Genomic DNA, 24,767 nt, shown 5'->3' with positions numbered 1-24,767 from the left:
TGTTTATTATTGAAATGTGATGACATGTGTGAAATGAGCACTGATTGGTGCTTTATGGTGCTTTGGTGTTTATTGGTGCTGGTGCGTCGATGCAGTGCATGCTGTCTCCTCCCTCCCACAGGATTTTCTTTTTGTGTCTCCTGAAAAAGTAAATGACAGGTCCTGGGTTGCATTTTGTAAACAATGAAATAGTGTAACTTGTACATAATGCTCCCCACCGTTCATGTGTAGTTTGAAAACCATTCCGTAATTCGGTTATTCTGTGGGTGTGAATCTGTTAGGTAGGATGCAACGCAACAGGGGGACATATTTATTTGTGTTTTAAAATTGTCGCACTCAGGGTCAGATTAATAGTAGAGGGTGTTACACCTGAGTGTCACACTAAGTTAAAGTTTTGTCAGCCCGAGATGTGCCGTGAAGAATGAGGGTGCTGTGTTACGGTTTTTAGAACCTTCACTTTATCAAATTTAGTATTAAAATCCCTAATAACCCCCCGTGTACATTTCCCCCTTAATTGGCTGTTAATTGTTTGCACCTTAGTTTGTCCATCGCATCACGTAGCAAATAATAGGCTTCCCTCAATAGTTGTCTCATTATTATATGTCTCACGTAAGGCTGTGTCTCCACTAGTTGACCTTGCGCTGCACCAAATGAAATAAGATAGATCCCCTTTCAATGGCCCCAGAACCTCCATTGCCAACTGCATTGCCAACTGCATTGCCAACTGCATTACCAACTGCATCGCCGCCATTGCCATGTGCTCTAACTCGGGGAAGAAGGGCGTGGCCCGCCCATCGTCATCAGGAGGAGGAGTCAGCCAGCCCCGATTAACCAATCAAGGCTCAGTAGGCAGGGCTTGAGAGGGCGGAGAGAGGGACATCGAGAGGTTCGCGAATATTCGAGGGTGTGGCCTATAAAAACCCATTGCATCAGCCCCCACCGCCAGATGATTGAGGGAGCCAGATGAGTGAGGGAGCACGAACCAAGCAGTTCTAAAGAGTTCTGTGGAAAGAGTTCTGTGGAGAGCTTTGACGCGCTGCTGTGAAGCAACGCCGCCGTGTTTGTGGAGAGCTTTGACGCGCTGCTGCGAAGCAACGCCGCCGTGTGAACCAGATTGCGGTGGAGTCGGCGGCCGCTCATCTCCAGCCCTGCCGTTTGCACGGACCTGAACCTCATCCAGCCCTGTGGTCCCACCTTCCTCTCCTTCCAGCCATTCGTTCCTGCCTTCATTCCCCATTTGTGTGAGTCTGCCCGTCGTCTGTCCTCTGTGTTGTCTGGGGTATAAGTTAAGCTTGTTTTAAGGATTGCACTGTGTCTTCTTCTTCTTCGGTAAATTACTTTCGTTTCTTTCCTTCTCCTTTGGTTTCTTTGGTTGTGTAAATAATAATAATAAATACCTGTTCCTCCTTCACTTTGGTTTTCCTTCACATCCGATCGCTTTAGTGATTTCCCAATTGAGTTCCTGTGGTGCGATTTCGGCCAAAGCTCCGCAATCGGGTTTAGTCCCTTGATAAACGGCTCGAACCGCGGGCTGCTAAAACTGCTCGGCAAAATACCATCTTGTCCGTGGTTTCGAGCGGAGTGTCCCCTCTGCCTTGTGGAGGGATTGGCGGGGGTGTACGGGAATCCCTTGACCCATCGCCTTGGCCAATCCCACCCCACAAGGGAGCGGGGTAGCTTCAGGATCGGAGACGGCCAGTGCAAATAGAAGGGGGATTAACCACCCCCACCCCCCTTGCTAAGGGGAGCGCCGTCCCCATTTCCGTAACAATATATATATATATATATTATATTATATATATATATATATATATATATATATATATATATATATATATATATATATATATATATATATATACTGTATATCATAGACTCCTTTAGAGAAGGACTGGAACGTCCCATGCTCGGGGTTTGTAACTTGAGTCTGAAGGATTAACTTAAGTCCTGGGCTAAAATGACTTCTAGAAGGGCTAGAGACACGATCTCGGGGTCAAAATAGGGGTTTTTGAGGACGGTGAGTTCAATAGCGACATTTTCAACACCACCTGGGGTCATCTTCAAGGTCATAAGGTCATATTTCAAGGTCAAATTAGTGAATTTTGGCAATTTTTGCCCGTTTGTTGTGTCTAACTCATAAACGGTGAGAGATGGCTGATTATAATAAGAGGCAAGTTTGTAGAGCTGTCCAAATTTAATATATATTGTCATATATCGTGTTATACAAACATACAGCAAATACACATTTGAATAATAACAATGCACCGTTTTTCAATAATATTTTGTAAAAAATGTCTATTACAACTATGTCTATGTCTATCACTAGTTGGAGAGCTATCGCTAGTTGGAGAGCTTTTCTTGCCACCTGAGGCATCCCACAGCCTTTTCTTTGTCACTGACATTGAGGACATGAGCTTTCAATAGAATTTTAGCTAAAGTAGTACATGCTGCATTATTACTAGCTAAAGGTGCATCTACAAAGGATAACAGCTCAGCAAAATGAAAGCGGCAACGCATTTTAGTCATGCCATGCAAATTATAGGCATTATGTACAAAGAAGACTGTTGACATAGTCGGCACACTCAGTCCACCTCTATTCAAATTATCTAGGAACTCAGATGACACCTCGTTACCATCTTCATCATCCATGATCTCCTCCATACTGGTGCTATCACCATATTTATGAACAAGGTATCCGGCAAAATAAACAACTTTATGCTTAAGGGCATCATCAGACCTCAAGAGTTCCTGAGTGTCATGAGGAGTGATCTCGTCAATGAGTTCACTTCGCTCATCTGGATTTATGGAAGTACCACAATTCTTGTCGCAAACAAGCACACGAGAACTAGATTCTGGCATAATGTCATGCTTAACGAGTGTCTGCAAATTTGCAATTTTAGCTGCAGCCATAATGTCAACTACGTCAATGTAGAAGTTTCCACCGCATCTTTGCCTGGCTTGGCCGAAAAACTTTTCCAAGGCTTCATCCGCGAATATAGCAGGAAGAACGTAGTCAAAGTCTTTCTCTGCCAGAAGCAATTTGGCAGCATCCACATTATTACGTGTGGACACAGTGAAGGCTTCAACAGTTTGCCGAGTTAGCTTCAGCTTACGACCACCACCTCCTTGCCATGCGCAGGTAGATATAATTTGGCAGGCCTCCTCCAGCCTAGTGAAACTTGTACAGTCTGCTGTCCAAGGCTGTCTGGATTCGTCGCACAGATGGATAGCTGAGAAACGGTCTTTCACATTCATCATCTTGAACCACTCACTCATTGTCTGGGTGAGAATGATGGTGCCTTCGCTGATGCCCAGTGAATCCTTGAAGGTCTTTAAGGCAGCGACAGTCTTGTCATTGAACACCTGACATACCAAGGGTACGCTCTGGCGTTGAAGGTGCTTGGGGAAAACAGCAGTGTGCGTCAGCTTGGTTAAGCGAATAGGAGTAGCTCGGTCGATCTCATAAAGCTTCTGAATATCACTCCAGTAAGCTTTGTACTCATTGCCATGTACGACAAATGAGAGTGTCTGGCCATCAACAGTAATCCAGTTGTTGCGAACATTTTTGAAGATGTGCACGTAGTCGTACACTAAGAACATAGATTGCTCTTGAATCGATAGCACTTGACAACTTCCCGGTCCTCCAAGTTTTGAATAAACACTGCGATTGGTATTGCAATTGTCACATATCAAAGAAATCACAGTACCACCAGCACCAACTACAGCTGAGGCAGCTTCGATGAGGAGTTCCTTCAGCTGATCGGCAGTTAGTTTTTTGCAGGGCAAAACGCGTAGAATATAGCGTGGACCACCAAAATGGCAGGCAACTTCAACAACCATAGCATGTGAAGCAAGCATTTCATGGTCACCCCCCGCTGCAGCATTTTGAGCGTATCCTAGAACATGCCCTCCAGAAAATCGCAATGTCTCGACCAGCTTTACCTCGTCAAACATTAAATTGACCAAACGCTGCTGCGGCTTAAGCTGGTCGAACAACGTTTTGAGGTTGGAGTCCTGCAGACTACTAGAAAGCACCTGTTTTACCTTTTTGTTGATGGTAGAATGATTAAGCCGGATCGACGAATCATTTTGTATGCACTGGGTTATATGTTGTGAAGCTGCATTGCGAAAATCATCGTATCGGTATCAAATCGGCGACCATCAGGAGGTATGAACACATGCCGCAGCTGCGACAGAAGGAAGGTTAAATGAGGAAGCTCGTGTGCCTCAGTCATCTTGCAGAGCTGGCTTATTACGTGCTGAAGAATTTCCTGGCTTGTGTACTCATAGGTGTTTACCTGGTCAGTTATGGATCTAATCTGGGACCGTTTTGAGAGCAAGCTGTTCTTTTGCAAAGGAAAAAGTCGTTTGGGCACCTCAATGCCATCTTTCTCAACTCTATTCAAGAATAGGAATCCAAAAGGTGAGCTGACTTGTTGGAAATGAAAGAACTGCCTGACAGTTTGTCGAGTAGCGTCAGTTATTGATAGGTACAGGTTTTTCTGGTCTTTTATGACGTTAAAGCCAGGAAAATAGGAGCTGATTTTGGCGCAGAAGTGGTCGAAATCTTGGATCTTGTCTGCAGCCTCAGCAGCTGCATGCACCTTCTTAGTTCTTGATTCTGATGTAGAAGATGATGTTGGGCGTGGGGCTGAAGTAACCTGCTTCAAAACTGATTTCGGTAATCCAGGAAATATTGATGGGGGTTCTTTGGGTCGCTTGCCACCCTTAACTGACACCCATTTACAATTGAAATGTGTCTCACAAATATATATCTCCTTCAAGCGCCTCAAGCTTTCTTTCTCATTCGGCATTGCCAATATCCATCTCTCCCTCTCCTCAGGATCTTTTGGGAAGGATAGAACCTTTACATAAGGCGTCCCAATGTCCCATCATAGTTTACTTTCAGCCAAAGCAGCTGCAACGACGTGGCATCTTGTCATGAAAGCAGGAAACAAAACAAAGATCCTGTGAGATCACCAGCTGGACAGTTTCTGAAAGAGAAGAGAAACATATTATTTTGCTGATTTCCGATATTAAATGTGAAATATCACAATTAATTTTAAAATAAATAATAATTAATACACAAATCAAAAAAATTAAAAACAAAATTGTTTAAAAATAAAAGTTGCCAAATGGAAAAAAATAATGTATATTCAAATCATTTTTTCGAGGGAAACTAATCTGTTATAATACAGACTATTATATATATATATATATATTTTTTTTTTTTTTTTATTACATAAATTACATGTCATATGTCAATTTCATTCCAATCCATCCAATAGTAAAGTGCTGTGGTATTTGCATAGAAAACGAGGCATTCATAGAAAACGAGATAGAAAATGGGAACTCAGACTCAAGTTACAAACCCCGAGGTTGTGACGTTCCAGTCCTTCTCTAAAGGAGTCTATGATATATATATATATAGGGTTAGGGTTAGGGTTGTTAGGGTTGTCTCCCCTATATAATATCGCATAAGTTTACAGTTGCTGGGAACAGCCGTAGTTGAGAATAAAGGTGCATCCAACCCAAATTGTACTAAACCCTACTCTGCAAATTAGTAACAAGCGAGCACATCTGGTCTCGAGTGACGTTTCATTCACTAACCCAACAGACTTCCTCAGACCAAAATATTTTGAAATAAATCTGTTATTTTTTTCCCCTTCCTATCATATCCTATTTATTTATTTTTCTCATCCAGGTTGACCCTTTGTGCCATTGGGCTGTGCTGCCACTGGAAGTACCATTTCCCATTTGGAGAGCTTTGCCTCACTTTCTCATCGATGACTGTCATGCAGTGCGAGTGCAGGCCGCCCGTTCTCTTCCACGGTAATTGATAGCTCCAGCTGGTTAAACTCCATCCTAAATGACATCTTCAAATAATTTGCCTATTCGTCTGTCTGTATTATGTGGACACAAAGGTTTTTTTCTGAAATTATAAGTTCAGTACCTTAATATTTATTTCCATATTAATATTCGTATATTATTTTATTTTCTTGGTCCTTAGGAAGTAGTCAAAATCGGTCAAAAGAGCCATTGAATGAACAAGAGATGCATTATGTGAAAATGGGGAGGAAATTATGGAAAGCAATAATGTTTGGATTGCAAACTTACATTAGTTTCAGTGGTTCTATCATGATTCCATTTCTGTTTATTGGCACTCAGTGCTCTGGGGATAGAGTCCATCTCATGTTGGTGACCTCGAGGTCGAATCGAAATGTGTTTTCTCGTGGTTCTCCTCAGCAAATACTTGGTAAGATTGGACCAACAGCATACTTCACGATGCAACATTCCTGTTAGAAATCCAGAAGCTGACTTAAAATATATACTTGGCCAACCTATATCAGGATTTTCCAAATTCTGTCAGGAGGTGAACTCAGAACTAGACAGCTCAGGGGTGAATATGCTAACAGCTGAACTACCTTTTATAGTCTTCAGGTCCGCACCTCTGAGAACTTGTATCTAGTTTGTACTATTATATTATCGTCACCTTGATATCCATGATCAGTTTTAGGTATTTTGACTGCAGTAAATTCATTGATATTTTTTGCATTAATTCATAATTACCTCTGCCATCTAATGTGGACAGAAGTTTTGTTTTCACACCTGTCTGTCGGTCTGTCTGTGACCAGGATATCTCAAAAGGTTATTCGGACGAAACTTGGTGGACAGGTTGGGTGTGTGACAAGGATGAATTGATTAGATTTTGGTGACCATCTGGATCCAGAATAGATACTATAATATTTTGAGTGATTCTTTACCATTGAGAGATAAGGCTAAAAACGATATACTGTCGGACCACGCTATTCGTGGGGGATATGTTCCTGAAAAGTGCCGCTAATTGCGAAACCAGGAATGGCGGGGCATTGTTTCAACGTAAAAAGGGGGGATTGGTGCCCGAGTCGTGAAAATCCGCGAATGGCGAGGCAAAATCCGCGAATTTCGAGGCAAAATCACGAATGTCGATGAAAATCCTGTGAATGTATGCCGTGCCATTGTTTCAATGGTGAAAAGGGGAATAGTTTATGGGTTCCCGGCGGTTCCTGATTCATAGAGGAAATTTTTAATGTTTAAAATGTTTTCGACCGCAAATGCACATGATTATACTTTCATAAAAAATGCTTACAAAAAAAAAGAAAAAAGAACACCAGGTACCATTACCAATTTATTGAAGGAATGCGCTTACAGTATATTAAAAGTGCTTAACCAGCTCAACCATACCACACTGTGAAACACAAAAAAACACAATACCATCATGTACCGTTTCAAATTTTTATTTAACAAACACACGCAACTTTTCGAATGATGATGATGTTGATTGTGATGAATTAAAATCCCATTAATTCCTCAAACTCTGAGGGTGACCCAAATGGTGGTGCTGCAAAATCGTGCACTAAGGGAGAGGTAGGAGATGCAGGAGAGGGAGCAAGTGAGGACGCTGGTGAGAACGCTGAGAGGGTGGCAGGACAGGCAGTATACGGTGCCGATGGTCTTGAGGTGGAGGGAGCAGGGCGGAAGAAATGTGTAATGGAGAGCTGCCTGGCAGATTGCCGCAGGTTTCGATGTAGGTCTTTGTAGGGGAGCAACACATCATCCAAGCCTCTCTTGATCTTGTGGTACAATGCCATGACTGGGTCAGCGTCTTGCACTTTGTCGGCAATTGCCCGCATGTCCTGCAGCACCTTTTCTAGGAACTGGACTGTGAGGTTGGACCTTGGCACCTCTTCCTCATCACTGCCTGCCTCCTCCTCCTTGGAAACCATTGTAATGGCCTCCAACTCCTCAGTGAGTGGGTTCAGGGAACGGTACAGCATCATGGGTTTCAGCATGAAGTCCCCTTTTGCGTTTGCGCAAATGAGAGGTCCATTCAAAGGCATACTCTTTTGCATGTTGCCCTCGATCCATGTGCTGAGAGCCTTCTCCATCCTTTCTATGTGGACATCCAGGACATGGGTGTCCACCTTCATACTCGCTACAGCGCTCACTGCAACACTTTCATGAATCGCCTTCTCTTCCGTATGTAGCGAATGGTGGATTCGTTGACGTCGCAATGCCTGCCAACAGAGGCCGCACTCTCCCCTTTAGAAAGCCTGTCGAGCAGCTCCAAATTGTTGCTCAGTCATCACTTTTTTCTGCCTCTTGGTAGTTGTCGCATCTCTGGCACTGGTCTTGTGCTTGGGAGCATGATTGAACAATGAGCAGAGCGAGAGGGAAAAATTCAGCTCAAAGCAACGGGACAAGAAGAATGTTTGAGACCCAGGACACAGTGGGTATATGTACGCATTTGAGCATTGTGGGTAGCTGCGGGAGGGATGAGTTGTCTGCCCATTGTTTGTGGGGGATGTTATCGGATGATGCTGTATTGAGCAGCGACTAATTACAGTAATAGATTTAATGAAGCATTTTCATTTAACGTTTCATTTGACGTTTGAAAACATTTATTTCTGAAAATTGTAAAATTTGTTTTTCACTTGGAAGTTGTGGGTTTGGATGTGTAAATAAAGGTTGGAAAAGTCAGATATAATGCAATTTCATTCCAGGTTATAAGACAACAAAAGGTGAAAATTTTGAAATGGGGTGTGGACTTTCTATTGACACTGTATGTGTGTACTGACCCAAGCACATATGTTGCAAATATGCATTTTATATGCAAATGTAAAATGCATATTTTATATGCAAAAAAAATATGCAAATAATTATATACAATTTATCTCTTTCTCTGCTGTTTATGTTGTTCATTAATGGAACTACGATGATCCCTAGGACCTTTTTGTTTCTGAATTTGCTTGTTTGTTCTGCTTTCCCTGTTATTGGATTGGTGCAACATTTATTTTAATGTAATTTCTATTGATACCCAAGGTTGTTCGAGAGTATGGGTGAGCAACCCCATGCCCTACCTCCAGACGTGCAGCGATCCGCTATCGAAGATATCTGGAAGAAGACCTTGAGTACCACACTACCCAGGGTCAACTCCTTAACACACATTCACATATTTAAAAAAGATATTCACATCAGATTATGTTGAAATGTAGCTGGTGAAGTTAATAATGGTCATTGAATGTCATGCTTCACCAAAATCAGCAGTGTCGTTAATGGTGACCATTGTGAACATAACGCTTGGGGTTACTGTGCAGGCTGTGCAGGGAGATTCCATTGATGGTGACTGTGCTGAGGCAGTGCTGGTTCTTCCTCTGCTTGCGGTGGCCCAGTGCAGCCCTTTTTGTGCACCCACGGCCACTTACCGCCTGCTGAGAGCTCACACACAGCATGCCCTGCCACCTTCCCTGCTGCACAAGGTCATATTCTAATGACTGTAACCTACACCTCTGTCATTCAATTTCACCGCTTCAGCTGGGCTGACAGGATAGATTTGAAGGAGTATACTCAACATTTGAGTTGTCTGCCCTGGGTTTGATTCATGGCCCAACTGTAAACTGTCAGCCTGGTGCTTCGCAAGCAGGGTGTCACATCAATGAGTATGCCGGCTGGCAGGTTGGCTTAGACTAGAAGTGTGCACACTCACCTCTAAGCTGTCTATACTAGCCTGGGTTCCAATATTGACCCAAGTATAAAAGTATAAGCTGTTAACCTGGCGTTTCACAGGCATTCATCAATGTGCAATGTGTGTGCCGTCCCTCGGATGGACGTTAAACGGGGCGTCCTGTCTGCCAGCATTAGTTGGTGGACATTGCAGATCCCACGGTGTCCTTCATGAAGAGTAGATGAGCTATCGCCGGCACCATGAACAAATTACAAATTCCTGCTCTAACCTACAAAGGGCACTGGATCAGCAGCACAGCCATGCCCTCAGCCAATAATGCTACCCTGCAGTCTTGTGCTGCCCACGAAAGAAAAATAATGAGTATACCGTCTTTTTGAGGGGGAATTAAGCCAGTTGTCTATCTATTGGTATTCCATGGTTGACGTTAAAGATTCCATGGTGGCTTTGAAAATGAATAGGCTATTATGTGCCTGTACCTTCGCCAAATACTTGCCATAACCTACAGGGGCACTGCATCAGCAACACTGCTGTGCTATAATAATGATGCAACCAGGAGGCCAAATTCTTAACTTATGTGCATTTCTGGTCCCACTGAGTTTTGTTTTCCAATCATAATAAATAACAGATCCTGGTAGAAAGGGAAGTGCTTGGTGCTAGTCATTCCATGCATTTGAAAAATGCTGTTTTTGCAATCGCTCACGTTTCCTAACTTTATTTTAAGTCAAAGTATTCGAAAATACAATGCAACCTGCACATCGATTTCCAATTTTTTGCATAAACCTGCGCAAACCGTGAATCGTGGTAATGCTATGGATTCATTTGGTGATGTTCCGGCTTTCACGGATCATTGACAGTTCCATAAAATCTTTGGCCTTACAGGCCTTTGCTCTGCTGGCTAAGGAGTCCAAACCTGATGCCTGCAAATCCTACTTGGAGAAGCACTTAAGTTACTTGCTATACACCTGGTTGGAAGAAGAGCATGCCTTAACACACTTTCCTTTCACACTTATTGGGTGCAATGAGTTTGAGGACTTCTGCAGGTGAGCATATTGTCCTCTGTTGAAAATGCAAATGCCATCGGTCTACGATCATGTGTGGAGCTTGGAAATTTTAATATACGCCTGTCATTAATGTTACATCCCACGATCTTAAATTGTGTGTGTGTGTGTGCGTGCGTGTGTGTGTATGTGTGTGTGTGTGTGTGTGTGTGTGTTTGTTAGTGTGTGCATGCGTGTGTGTGTGTTCGTGCGCATGTACATGTCTGGAAATCATAGAAAAAAAACCAGGCTGGACCATCACGAAATTTTGCATACATGTTGGGTAGTACCCAGTGTTAGGTCATGGGCACCAAACAAAATCTGGGGGATGACTTACAATTTTCGCCTGCACATGTGACACCATGCAAGTGGTTTACTGACCCCTTCTGCAGACAGAGGATATTATTATCCACGACACAAAATATATTTGCCCCACTATCTCACCCACCCTCCCCGATATTACAGTGCACTGTCAAATCTTCCTTCTTTCAGACTATCATGAACCTCCACCATTTGCAAGTCTGAAGACTATAATAGTGAAATGTAGCGTTTTGCTTTCTGCCTTGATGCGAAGTACCTGCTGCTTGTTATTTAAACTCGAGGCATTATTGTACGTAAAATGTGCCTTTGTCATCAAACAAAGGTTGCTTGTTCAAATTGTGTATTGAGATTATGGTTATTTCCATAACTGTATCGGTCAGTTGCAAAATTCTGATTTCAATAAGTTTACTCAGTTAAAGTTTTGATTATCTGATACAAGCGAAATGAAATTGTGAGATAAAAAAATTAACAAATTTTGCCTTTGAGAAGTTCCAGCTCCCTAACAGCATATGAGGAATTTTGGGCCTGCAAGATAATATGGATTCATTTCTTGGCTTCTAGATCTTATTGGCAGGAGTTGGTACCCCAGCTGGCATGGCGTTTGGATATAACAAGTCTGAACCTCGTGTGCCAAGTTATGGATCGCACGGTAGGCCAGCTACTGTCCGGCTGCTTCCCACGTCTAATGGCCGGACTGCTCCCCTGGTTGGCCTCAGATAATGCCGGCGTCCCAAACCACACCAAAGCCCGACGCTTTCTCACAATGCTGAAAGAAGATGAATGCATCGGCAACCAGGTATGTATGCAGCAGGAATACCTGGTGAGGATCAAAACATTATTTATTTTGATTTTCACCTTGGGGAAGTTTAATGATACGCATTTTGTTCATCCATGCAGGGTGTGGACCATTTGATGATGATGTACCTCCCAGAGATCATTGTAGAGCTGCTTGGCACTCTTGGTGGAGGGGAAGAGGATGGAACAGGTGGAGAAAGTCATGGAAATGATTATGATTTCACCAGGTGCAAAACTATTATGATATTGTTTTTTTTTTTCTTCCATTGATTATTAACATGTGTACTTGTAGTGTCCCAGACAAAAATGATGATCAGTTTTGCGATATGCAGTTCTGATGAGACATTTTGTTGTCGGCTGGAAGCTGATTGCTAGAAAGAAGAGAAGGACCTTGTACTGCAGTTGTTTTCAGCAGTGGACAAAAAATTTAACATCACAATATAATAAAGTTAACATTCAAACTCAAGCATATAATGACTAATGTGCATCACCAATTGCAGCAATTGCTTTGGGGTAAGCTGAAAATGGCACAGGAATGAGAGATTCAATTAAAGGAGGGGACATGTGACATAGGAATGATTTCCCTCTCCTTGAGTCTATGTTCGTTCTGTATCCCCATTATTTTTTGGCAAACAAGTCGATTGTTTTCCCCCCAGAAGTCCAGGCCTCGACTTGTACTCACTATTGACTTATCTATGGATATTTAGACATTGAATTGCACAAATGAAAAAGAAATTGCAAAGTGTGATATAATCTGAAATAAATTCCATAATTAATTTCAAACACACTACAAAAATCATTGCCCAGAATGTTTGTCGATTGGTTGAGCAACTGGCGTCAATCGCCTCACTGACACATGCAAAATTATCCAATCCATAACAAGCACATAAGCGCCAATTACGTTTGATCCATCCCTTTCAATCCTCATCATACACTACCGTTCAAAAGTTTTGGAACACCTCAATTTTTCCAGTTTTTATTGAAATATATGCAGGATAATGTCCAGTGAATAACCTGAAATGGTACAAAGGTAAGCAGTAAACTGCTCGAGGTTAAAAAAAAAGTTTAGGTTAGCAAAAACGGGAAAATAATGTAAATTGCACAGTTATATTGTAAAAAAAAAAAAGGCCTTTTTCAGGGAACAAGTAATGGGTTAACAACTTACTTCTGCAGCAATGTAAGTAAATTAAGCCTTGACAATTGATGCAAACAATTCCTACAGGTGTCCCAACCTCTGCTGAATACTTGATTACAAACCCCCTGTCTGTATAAAAGCAGTATTGGAACAGACTGTTATTACACCCTCTGAAGCATTATTTGGACAATATTGGTCGATCGCTGAATTAACGCCAGGGGGGTTGACTCAGCCTGTCATCCTTCCGAGGTCGGCAAATTGAGTACCAGCTTGCTGGGCTGAATGATCCCGGTGTGTACCACGGCCGAGAATAAATACACCGTATCCCTGCGCATCGTAAGAGGCGACTAAGCGTTGGCGCCAGGAAGGGCATCCGGCCATAAAAACATTGCCTCAAACAGGGAACCATGATTGTCATGGGGCCCGCAAGGCTAACCCCCACTCTAGCGGGGAAAAATGGCCTTAAAAAAAAACGATCATTCATTCATTCATTCATTGCACTGCAGGAAGTAGTATATTGGAAACTGGAGGAAACTCTGACAGGAAGAGGTCTGGCAGACCCAAAGCCACAACAGAATCAGAAGACAAGTTTCTGAGAGTCAACAGCTTGCGTGATAGACGGTTCACAGGACAACAGCTTCAAGCAGAGCTTAACACTGGTCGAAGTAAGCAAGTCTCAGTTTCAAATGTGAAGAGAAGACTTCGAGCTGCAGGTTTGATAGGTCGAGTGGCAGTAAGAAAGCCATTGCTAAGATGGCAAAATAAGAAAAAGAGGCTTGCCTGGGCCATGAAGCACCGCCAGTGGACTACTGAAGACTGGAAGAAGGTCTTATGGACCGATGAATCAAAATTTGAAATCTTTTTGTACGCCGTCAAGTAGGCGAAAGGATGGTTCCTCAGTGTGTGACACCAACTGTCAAACATGGAGGAGGAAGCCTGATGGTTTGGGGCTCTTTTGCTGAATCCAGAGTCGGCGACTTGCACAGAGTGACTGGCACCCTGAACCAAAAGGGCTACCACAGCATTTTGCAGCGCCATGCAATACCCTCGGGTATACACCTGGTTGGTCAGGGGTTCATCCTACAGCAAGATAATGACCCTAAACACACCTCCAGGCTATCTCAAAACTACCTTCGAGGAAAAGAACAAGATGGTAGGCTTCAAATCATGGAATGGCCAGCACAGTCTCCAGACTTAAACCCCATCGAGCTGGTTTGGGATGAACTGGACAGAAGGGTGAACGCAAAGCAACCTCCAAGTGCAACACATTTGTGGGAACTTCTGCAACAGTGTTGGGAAGAACTTCCCGAACAATATTTGATTACCATTGTAGAAAGAATGCCACAAGTGTGTTCGGCGGTTATATCTGCAAAAGGTGGCTACTTTGCTGAGTCAAAAATTTTAATTAAAATTTGTTAAACAAAATGATTCTCTGATTTCTTTTTTATCTCCAATTGTTTATTTGTTCTATGCTTAATTTCAGAGTACATTGAGACATTAAACTGCGTAAATTTAAATAAAAACTGGAAAAATTGAGGTGTTCTAAAACTTTTAACCGGTAGTGTATCTGTCAATCGTTACCACGTCATCTCAAAATGCTTCCTGGAAAGCCACGCAAGTCGTACCCGGCAGCTTTTCATTTGCAAGTTGAAGGTTAAAGTCCCAGAGGAAAATGGTGAATATGACCGTGCACAGGAAATACGGTATCAGCGAGAAATGTCGTTTGAATATGTTAAAGGGTAAAAAGTCGGAAAAACACCAGGTGGGATGGACAGACAGAGAGCAAACCTATACCGGTAGTCCACTCCGGTGAAACTGGCAGGCATCTAATAATATGCACAAAACAGCTCATTTATATTCATGATCCTGGGAGTGCAGTAGCTAGCGATGCGTCGTGACAGTGTGAGGGGAATTAACACCTTGATTGTTCTGACTGAAAGTTTTGCCAACTACTGTGATTGATCTAGCTTCGTCTTATACTCCAAATTGACTTATCGATGAATTAAAGAAAATTGGCCAATTAGACTTGTACTCCACATCGACTTATAGCTGAAAAATACAGTAATCATAATATATTTTGTTGAAACATCAAATATGTTTTGGTGATTTTAAGCTTGCATTCTCGAGTACTTTGGATGTCGTCACCCAGCTGTAGGTGTTGGGGAAGGTTAAAAAAATTGTTAGCAAGGAATATATTATTCTGGGACCTCAATGAGATGTTCAAGGTTACAGAAAGTTTTGGCTAATCTTGTGTTTTGTCTTTGTTGAAGTGACTTGGACCCGACGTTTCATCGACCGTCATTTTCTCCACGGATTCTCCGCTCTTCTTTGGCCTACCTCGCTTCTTGCTTGGGACAGGAAGGCAGCATCATTAAAACCTTGACCCACAAGCCGGTGAGTTATAAGACAATGAGGAATAAGTATTGGTCATGGAGTTCTGTTCTGTGTGGGGATGTTGAGCATAATTCCTCATTCTCCCCAAACGCCAACATGCTTTCCTTGTTAGAATCCCCGCTTGCTTCACTCTTAATGTGAAACAAAAATAACATTCATTTTTTAAATATTCTTCACATTAAAATTACGTCATTGGATAGAGCATTACACTTGTCACTATTGTGTGGCCTGTAAAGTCTATTTGACTTGTCAATGATCTTTGGGAAGGGGTTAAACTGTTTAACTTGTCTGCTCTAACTTGGCAGTAGTGCCAGTTCAAACTTGTTGTCTTGTATTTCCCTTTTGAATAGCTTAGAAAGCCATTCAGTTGTAAATCAACTTTCTCAATCAAATATCCATGAGGAACAATAGGGAAACCGGATTAACTAATAGGCAATGAGCTATGCATCGAACATTAAGCTGGCAGTCAGAACTGTGCAAACGATTCTTTTTTGAAATTATATGGATTGGTGGATAAGTTTGGAGAACTTCCCTTATTGATGAGGTAAAAAAGCAGCCTGATGTAGTCGTTCTGAATGAACCTGTCCAAAATGTAACGTCTTGGATTTTACCATTGACATCCATCTGCAAGACAGACCCACAAGGGATAGCATCACCGTAGGACCATTTGAAGTCCTGATTGCATGTCAAGCTAGAACGGCATTCGATAGAGAACATAACTCCGCCAGGCTGAACAGTTTAGGTTTTGTATCCCACTGATAGGACGGATCTATATCTGGACCTTAACCAAAATCGAATCGCCTTGTTCTTGTCACCCACCCAACTCATCTACCAAGCTTTGTCATAGCCCATCCAAACTTCTTGAAATATCATGTTATATTACTGTTTTTTCTTTCAATTATGAAGAATCACTTAAAAAATTAATAAAATCCCTTATCTAGAAATTAATAAAAAATCTTATGTGGAAATTAATCAAAAAAATTAATTTAACCCATCACCAAAATCGAATTAATATGTCCTTGTCACACACCCAACCTGTCCACCAAGTTTCATCTGAATCCATTCATAACTTTTTGAGATATTCTGCTCACAGACAGGGATGAAAATATAACTCACTGGATGTAACAGCTCACCCACTCTGCTTCAACAACACTTACCAGCTCTGATCTGCACCTTCAAGATTGATGGGCGGCATCATACTGGATCCTTTGCCATCTTGAACTTCGACTTATAATCACCAAAAATCTGACTTGGATGTATATTGTGACACATTCAGCATAGCTTGATATATATAAGTATACAGTCACGTGAAAAAGTAAGTACACCCCATGTAAAATTTTGACTTTTTCAACATATTTCAACATACAGCTATTTGATCTTCATTTCAACAATATTGACAGATAAAGGTGATATAATATAACAAATATCATGAAACATTTACATTTTGTAGTCCATTGTATAATTTAAATAAACATAAATGCAAATTTCGCATGTGGAAAAAGTAAGTACATCCTTGGCTCTAATAGGTGGTATTGCCCCCTTTGGCAGAAACAACCTCAAGTCGGCGTTTCTTGTAACTGTCTACCAGTCTCTGACATGGACTGGGAGAAATTTTTGCCCACTCCTCCATGCAGAATTCTTTCAGCTCTGCGATGTTTGAGGGGTTTCTTGCATGCACACCTCGTATCAAATCCCCCCACAACATCTCGATGGGATTTAGATCCGGGCTTTGACTTGGTCATTCCAGAACCCTCAATTTCTTTCTTTTCAGCCATTCCTTGGTGGATTTACTGGTATGTTTAGGGTCATTGTCATGTTGCAAGGTCCACCTTCGGTTGAGCTTCAACTTTCCGACAGATGGCCTCACATTATCCTCAAGCACCCTCTGGTACAATGAAGAATTCATAGTGGATTCTATGATGGTGAGCTGCCCAGGCCCTGATGCAGCAAAGCTGCCCCAAACCATAATATTTCCACCACCATGCTTTACATTTGGTATCAGGTTCTTGTGGTCAAATGCTGTCTTTGGTTTTCGCCAAACATGTCTTCTGGTACTGTGGCCAAATAGCTCTACGTTTGACTCATCTGTCCAGAGCACATTATTCCAGAAGTGTTGGTCTTTGCCTAGGTGTTCATTGGTTAAACTTTAGTCTTGCCCTGATGTTTTTTCTGGACAGCAAAGGTTTCCTCCTGGCACACCTCCCATGTAGATCAAATTTGTGCAGCCTCTTTCTAATGGTAGACTCATGCACTTTGACATCAACAGTGGCAAGAGCTACCTGTAGGTCCCGTGATGACATTCTGGGGTTCTTTGAGACTTCTTTCAGCATCTTGCGGTCTGCTCTCGGGCTGAACTTGCTGGGGCGGCCTGGCCTGAACAAGTTGTCAGTTGTTTGGCATCTTCTCCACTTGTAGATGATCTTCCGGACAGTCGAATGATTGATTTCAAATTGTTTGGAGAGCTTTTTAAATCCCTTCCCAGACTCGTAGGCATCTATAACCTTCTTTCTGAAGGCCTCAGAGAGCTCTTTTGATCTTGGCATGGTGACGCCGCACACTTCAACAACAAAGAGCAAACCAAACTAAATGTCTGAGGTTTAAATAAGACAGGTTCCTCCAAGATCCTCTCTAACGATGTTCTAATCATTTGCACCTGAGCTGGTGCACCTGATTCTAATTTTAGGTATTGGAAGTAGTGATAAATTTAGGGGTGTACTTTCTTTTTCCACATGCGAAATTTGCATTTATGTTTATTTGAATTATACAATGGACTACAAAATGTAAATGTTTCATGATATTTGTTATATTATATCACCTTTATCTATCAATATTGTTGAAATGAAGATTAAATAGCTGTATGTTGAAATATGTTTAAAAAGTCAAAACTTTACATGGGGTGTACTTACTTTTTCACGTGACTGTATATATATATATTTATTTGTCCTTTCCTTTTTCTCCTATTTTCCTAACATTGAACTGTTCTTATCATCGATCCTCAATATCATTTATTTTCATCACATTTTTTTCTCATCATGCCAGGACATCATTCAATGCATAATGCTGAGCCAGTTACAGCAAGTGGAGAGCCTCCAGGATTCAGAACGCCTACGCGCTCTGCGTTCGTACGCTCTCTTTGTGCTCGAGTTGTTGCCGAACCTACCAGCTCTATCGGGCAGCACCTCATGGGACCTGGGGTCCTTCGTGCTTCGAGACATCGTTTACTCGCTTGTGCACTTCCTGCGGTCCGACCAAAGCCGGTAATGCACGTAGCGAGTGCAGTCGAGAGGGCTTGGCCATTATAAGAGCAGATATTAATATTTGCTTGTGTGTGTTGTTGGCAGGTCAGCCCAACTCAATGACCCCAGCACACGCTCCCAAATGTTGCAGCTTTGGATGTTGAAGAGTACATGTAATGCTGCTCTAATTTGGCGGCCTAAGGAGCTTGCCGAACATCTGCAACCCATTGTTTCTGTTCTTGTGCCACTAGCTTCACAAAATAGCACGAGACCACACCATCCAGGCTGTCAGACACAGGTTGGTACTCACTGTAGGCCTTTTGGAGGCTGTTTTTGTCTTTTATCTTTGTTTATTTATTTAATACTTCAGGTATTTTAATTATCTTTTCTGATTTTTATGAAATACAGGCACGGTAATCGTTCATTCAGACCATCTTGTCTGTAAGGTGGAAATAAATATCTGCTCGAGGCCTAACAAAATGTATCAACATTAACTATGGAATGTCTAGCAGAGATAGGTTAATAAATTGCTTTGAATAAATTGAAGTTATGAAATGTAATTTATTAGCTTTCCCTACTATCAATTGGAACATATATGTCCACAAATGCAGGGACATACCTGTGGGTAGGAATTGTTTACATGGCATTCATCCATAGGCAGCACCTGACCGTTGGTTTTCATTAGTTTTTGCATGTGGGTAGGTCAGAATTTAGACAGTGTACCAGAACACATTCGCCAACTCTTCGAAAGGTATTGGATTATGGAATGGCCAACAGGGAACATGTGCCCCTGTGTGTGCCCCGGTTTAGAATAGGTACACCCTATCCCTGCGTGTCGTAAGAGGCGACGAAAGGGTTGGCGTCAGCAAGGGCATCCGGCCATAAAACGTTGCCTCAAAAAGGGAACCATGATGATTGTCATGGGGCCTGCAAGGCTAACCCCCAAAAATGGCCTAAAAAGGGGAATTATATTTTTTATAGGGAATGCCTAGCAAACAGGATAGCCAGTTTCATCTTTTCTCTGGAAGATTCCCCACTCATTGGTGCAATGCCTTGTCTGTGAAGCACCAAGATGAGATTTATAGTTAAGTCAGAAATCAAACTCTGATTTGAAATGTCAAAGGTGAATACGTTACGTCAGAGCTATTGTATCAGCTCGATTGTTACATGCGATGATCGATTTGATTTATACGGCGTAGCCTGCAGGGCAATGACGTCTGGAACAGCGTTTGTCTGTCAGTCCGGTGTATGTATACTGAAACGCAAAAGAAACTTACCACCTTTGAAACCTTTAAATATCAACAATAACACTGCGTGTAGTAAATGTGTGAACTTATTTGTGGACAATAGTGTCCTCGCTGTCAGACAAAACGGTCACGGATGGTCACTTGAACCTTCAATGGTCACTTCATAGCACAGCTGTTGAACAGCCGTTTTGACTGTCAGTGATTAGCCAAGGGGTACGGGATGATTTTAATGAGCTGCACGTGATGTCTTGATATTGGCTTTAAAAAGGCCAGTGCAAAATGGGCATTTTGACCGAAAAATTTGACCATTTTGACCATTTTGACCAACTTCAAAAAGACCGAAAACGCAAAAGAAATTTACCACTTGTTTGAAATGTAATAAAATTGTAACAGTTCAAAATAAAACAAACCAACAATTGCTAATTGAAACATTGGCATTTTATTGATGACATGTCAAGTTTTTGACCAAGCTACACCATCTCATCAGTTTGTTCTACAGTACAGAACAGCACAGGGTGCAATGTCAGTCCCCTTTCAATAGCGTGTATGGCCACCATTGTTTTGGATACAGGCAGTGCATCGTCGGCGTATACTGCCTACCAGTCTTTGGATGGATTGCTGCTGGATTCTGTCCCACTCAGTCCTCAATGTCTGAAGCAGCTCTGCCCGTGTCCTGGCCCTGCCAACTACGCGTCTCCCAAGCTCATCCCACAGGTGCTCTATGGGATTCAGGTCAGGGGAGAGCGCAGGCCACTGTATGGTGTTGATGTTCTCGCCTTGGAGAAATGCAGTGGTAAAGCGAGCAGCATGGGGACGAGCGTTGTCATGCTGAAAGGTTCTCAGTTCTGGGTGGTCTAGCAGGAATGGCAGCAGATGAGGTCGCAGGATGTTATCCACATACCGCTGGGCGTTAAGATTCCCATCCACAACCACCAGTGGCGTCCTGTACCGGCCTGATATGGCTGCCCACACCATCACACTTGGGCCACCCCACCTGTTGGCTTGACGCACGCAACAATCGGCATATCGCTCGCCAGTTCTTCTCCAGACACACTCACGCCCATCAGGACTGTCCACACAGAACCTTGACTCATCACTGAAAGCGACCTCGTTCCACTGCGCCAAGGTCCACCGCTGATGCTGCTGGCACCATCTCTGACGGTTGCGGCGATGGGCAACCGTCATCACGGGGCCTCTGTATGGTCTTCTGGCAGTCAGACCATAGTCATGCAGTCGTCTTCGTGCAGTATCATTGGAGATCCATAGGTTTGCACGCCCCGGAGTTTCTGCCGCAGTGTGGGATGCTGGACGGAATCGATCCCGCAGGTGACTTCGGACCATCTGCCTGTCCTGCCTTGCAGTGGTGACTCTTGGCCTCCCTGATCGAGGTCTGTCATCTGCAGAGTTGTGGAGGGTGTCTCCGTCCACCAGGGCCGATATCATCTGGTGTGAACAGCCAAGGCGACGTGCCACCTCACGGTAGCTCAGTCCACCTTGCAGCATGCCCAGGGCACGCTGCCGTTGATCCCTTGACAATCGTGGCATGTTGATTGAAATGCCCATTTTGCACTGGCCTTTTTAAAGCCAATATCAAGACATCACGTGCAGCTCATTAAAATCATCCCGTACCCCTTGGCTAATCACTGACAGTCAAAACGGCTGTTCAACAGCTGTGCTATGAAGTGACCATTGAAGGTTCAAGTGACTATCCGTGACCGTTTTGTCTGACAGTGAGGACACTATTGTCCACAAATAAGTTCACACATTTACTATACGCAGTGTTATTGTTGATATTTAAAGGTTTCAAAGGTGGTAAGTTGCTTTTGTGTTTTCGGTCTTTTTGAAGTTGGTCAAAATGGTCAAATTTTTTGGTCAAAATGCCCATTTTGCACTGGCCTTTTTAAAGCCAATATCAAGACATCACGTGCAGCTCATTAAAATCATCCCGTACCCCTTGGCTAATCACTGACAGTCAAAACGGCTGTTCAACAGCTGTGCTATGAAGTGACCATTGAAGGTTCAAGTGACCATCCGTGACCGTTTTGTCTGACAGCGAGGACACTATTGTCCACAAATAAGTTCACACATTTACTACACGCAGTGTTATTGTTGATATTTAAAGGTTTCAAAGGTGGTAAGTTTCTTTTGCGTTTCAGTATATATACGTGCAGTCGTGGCCAAAAATATTGGCACCCTTGCACTTTTTTCAAATAACTCACAATTTTCTCTAAAAATAAGTTGAAATTGACAAAAGTATTTGGTCTCCACAATTCTTCATTTGACTGTTAATATTACAGAACCTTTGTTTTTGATTCAGAACTTAATTTATCTTTTTAACTCAGAAAATAACAAGAAATGGCTGACAAAATTATTGACACCCTTGACTTCATATTTGGTAACACGGCCTTTGGACAAAATAACTGCAGTAAAGCGCTTCCTATAGCCATGAATGAGCTTCCTACACCTCTCTACTGGGTGTTTGGCCCACTCTTCTTGTGCAAACTGCTCCAGTTATCGCAGATTTGAAGGGTGCCTTCTCCCAACTGCTGTTTTCAGATCTCTCCACAGGTGTTCAATGGGATTTAGATCTGAACTCATTGCTGGCCACTTCAGAACAGTCCAGCATTTTGTCTTGAACCATTCCTGGGTGCTTTTTCAAGTGTGTTTGGGGTCATTTTCCTGCTGCAAGACCCATGACCTTCGACGGAGACCTAGCTTTCCGACACTGGGTTGAACATTGCACTCCAAAATGCCTTGGTAATCTCCTGATTTCATGATGCCATGCACACATTCAAGGCACCCAGTGCCAGAGGCAGCACAGCAACCTCAAAACATCACTGAAACTCCTCCATGTTTGACTGTAGGGAAGGTGTTCTTTTCTTTGAATGCTTCATTTTGTTTTCTGTAAACATAGAGATGATGTGCTTTACCAAAAAGCTCTAATTTGGTCTCATCTGTCCACAGGTAATTCTCCCAGAAGGATTTTGGCTTGTTCAGGTGTGTCTTGTAAACTCCAGTCTGGCTTTCTTATGTCTCTCTCTCAGCAGTGGGGTCGTCCTGGGTCTCCTACCAAAGAAACCTTTGCATTGAGTTGGCGACGGATGGTGTGAGTTGAAACTGTCATACCTTGTGTCTGAATGTCAGCTTGAATCTGTTTGGCAGTTGATCGAGGTGCTTTCTCCACATTTCGAACAATCCTTCGCTGAAATCTTCGATCAAGTTTTCTCTTGCGGCCACGTCCAGGGAGGTTGGCTACAGTGCCATGGGCCTTAAACTTCCTGATAACATTGTGTGTGGTGGACACAGGAACATCAAGATCTCTGGAGATGGACTTGTCGCCTTGAGATTGTCCATGCTTGGCTACAATCTTGTGCCTGACCTCCCCAGACAATTCTCTGGTTTTCTTTCTTTTCTCCATGCTCATTGCGGTGCACACAGTGACACAAAACAGCAGAATGACTCCTTTTCTCTATACAAACTGGTTGCATGAGTGATTTTTTTTTTGTATCCTGCAGGCACCTGCATCTCACCACAGGTGAGTTCAATTCCGAAGTAAAGGAGAATCACCTGCTTGAAATCTAATAATTTCTAACAACTTCTAAAAGGTGGCCTCCTGACTTCTAAAAGTTTTCACTCACTCACCGCAGGCAGGTAGGTGGTCTTTCCGTCTTCTACCGACTCCTCTCCGGCCTTGCTCCCCCAGCTCTCTCTGTGCTCTGTCCCCCAAATATTCCTACAGGTCGCACAAGATCTGCCAGCCACCCTCTGATGGTTAAACTGCCGAAATCTCGGCTCTCTGCTCACCTTCACTCTTTCATTCCTCTTTTCTCCCGCCTCTGGAACAAACTCCCACACTCACTTCAATCACACTCCTCCCTCCAGGTCTTCAAAACAGCTGTTCACCACCATCTCTTATCTTCCCCCATCCAAAACCTTGATCTTTTCTACCCCCACTAATTCACCCCAGATCCACCTTGTTTGAAATTCCAACTTCTTTCCTGGAAGTCTTGGCAGTGTCCATATGTTTTATACCTCTCCCACCCCCCCCCCCCCCCTTCCCATGCCTCCCCCCCAAAGCCCTCTCCCTCCCACAGTTCTCTCGATGTCTCCATGTCTCTCGGTCCCTGCTCTCAAATGTTGTGTTTGTGTCCTTCCCCCTCTCTCCCCATCTTGTCTACCGCTCCCGATGTTATTTGTTTTGTGTGTCTGTTTGTCTTTCTGTGTGATTAATGTTCGCTCTTTCACGAGCCTCGATCTTGTATACAAAAAAAATAAAAAAAAAAAATAAATAAAAAGGTGCCAATAATATTGTCCGGGCCATTTTAGGATTTCTGTGTGGAATAAGCCAAGGTTTAGGAATTCTTTCAGCTTTTTTTTTGTTCCACTGCAAACCAAAGAAATACATATGTGGATACCAAAATATTTTTTTATTTCAACAATTTTCTGGAAGAAATGGTGCATTATTCAAAAAAAGTGAAAGGGTGCCAATATTTTTGGCCACAACTTTATGTATGTATGTATGTATGTCCCTTCCGCTGGCATTTTGTGGGTTTATTCCCTTTAAAATTCGTTTTCTGTACAAATTGGTCCGTTGACATGAAATTTTCACTGTAGGAACACCTCCTTTTGTGGTATTTTTAAATGATAATTATGACGTCATAGGTCACGTGCTATACGGGCGCCATCTTGGAAAAACAAACACTTTGCACCTATATATCTCTGAAACCGCTCCATGGAAAAAAATGAATGGTGGCTCATTGAAAAGTACTCCCCATTGGGAATAACATATGTTGATGATGATTTCATAGGTGCCTTCATTATGACGTCATAAATCCGCAAGTAGAATGCTTGATCCAATCAGTATGAAATTTCTTGAGCGTGATCTCGGGATAAATTTGTCGAGAAAAAAATGATGACGTCATCAGTCACGTCGTTAGGCAGCCATATTTTTACGGCGTAGCCCGTGGGGCAATGCTGTTTGGAACAACGTTTTTTCTGTTCAAACGGTATAGGCAGTGTGGATAGGTAATGTAGGTAGGTAGTTTTTTTAGGTATTGTTCACAAACAACTTTCAAGCCATCTTGACTATTTAAATTT

General features: G+C 42.7%; 1 protein-coding gene across 2 annotated transcripts in view; it reads left to right on the top strand.

Annotated features, from left to right (window-relative positions):
- The window catches only part of ATM (ATM serine/threonine kinase), a 224,399-nt gene that overhangs the window by 104,570 nt on the left and 95,062 nt on the right, over positions 1-24,767 (top strand). For both annotated transcript variants that reach the window (XM_078767645.1, XM_078767644.1), the window contains exons 23-31: positions 5,705-5,832; positions 8,863-8,968; positions 9,138-9,299; positions 10,385-10,545; positions 11,425-11,659; positions 11,761-11,885; positions 15,064-15,187; positions 18,227-18,444; positions 18,529-18,721. In XM_078767645.1, coding sequence (XP_078623771.1) covers positions 5,705-5,832; positions 8,863-8,968; positions 9,138-9,299; positions 10,385-10,545; positions 11,425-11,659; positions 11,761-11,885; positions 15,064-15,187; positions 18,227-18,444; positions 18,529-18,721 — 1,452 coding nt within the window. The remainder of the gene's footprint in view (positions 1-5,704; positions 5,833-8,862; positions 8,969-9,137; positions 9,300-10,384; positions 10,546-11,424; positions 11,660-11,760; positions 11,886-15,063; positions 15,188-18,226; positions 18,445-18,528; positions 18,722-24,767) is intronic.

This window comes from Myxine glutinosa, chromosome 13, assembly GCF_964187855.1.
Source record: "Myxine glutinosa chromosome 13, kmMyxGlut1.1, whole genome shotgun sequence".
Taxonomy (NCBI): Eukaryota; Metazoa; Chordata; class Myxini; order Myxiniformes; family Myxinidae; genus Myxine; species Myxine glutinosa.
Note: the sequence above shows the minus strand (reverse complement) of the source record. Positions and strands in the feature narration are given on the sequence as shown.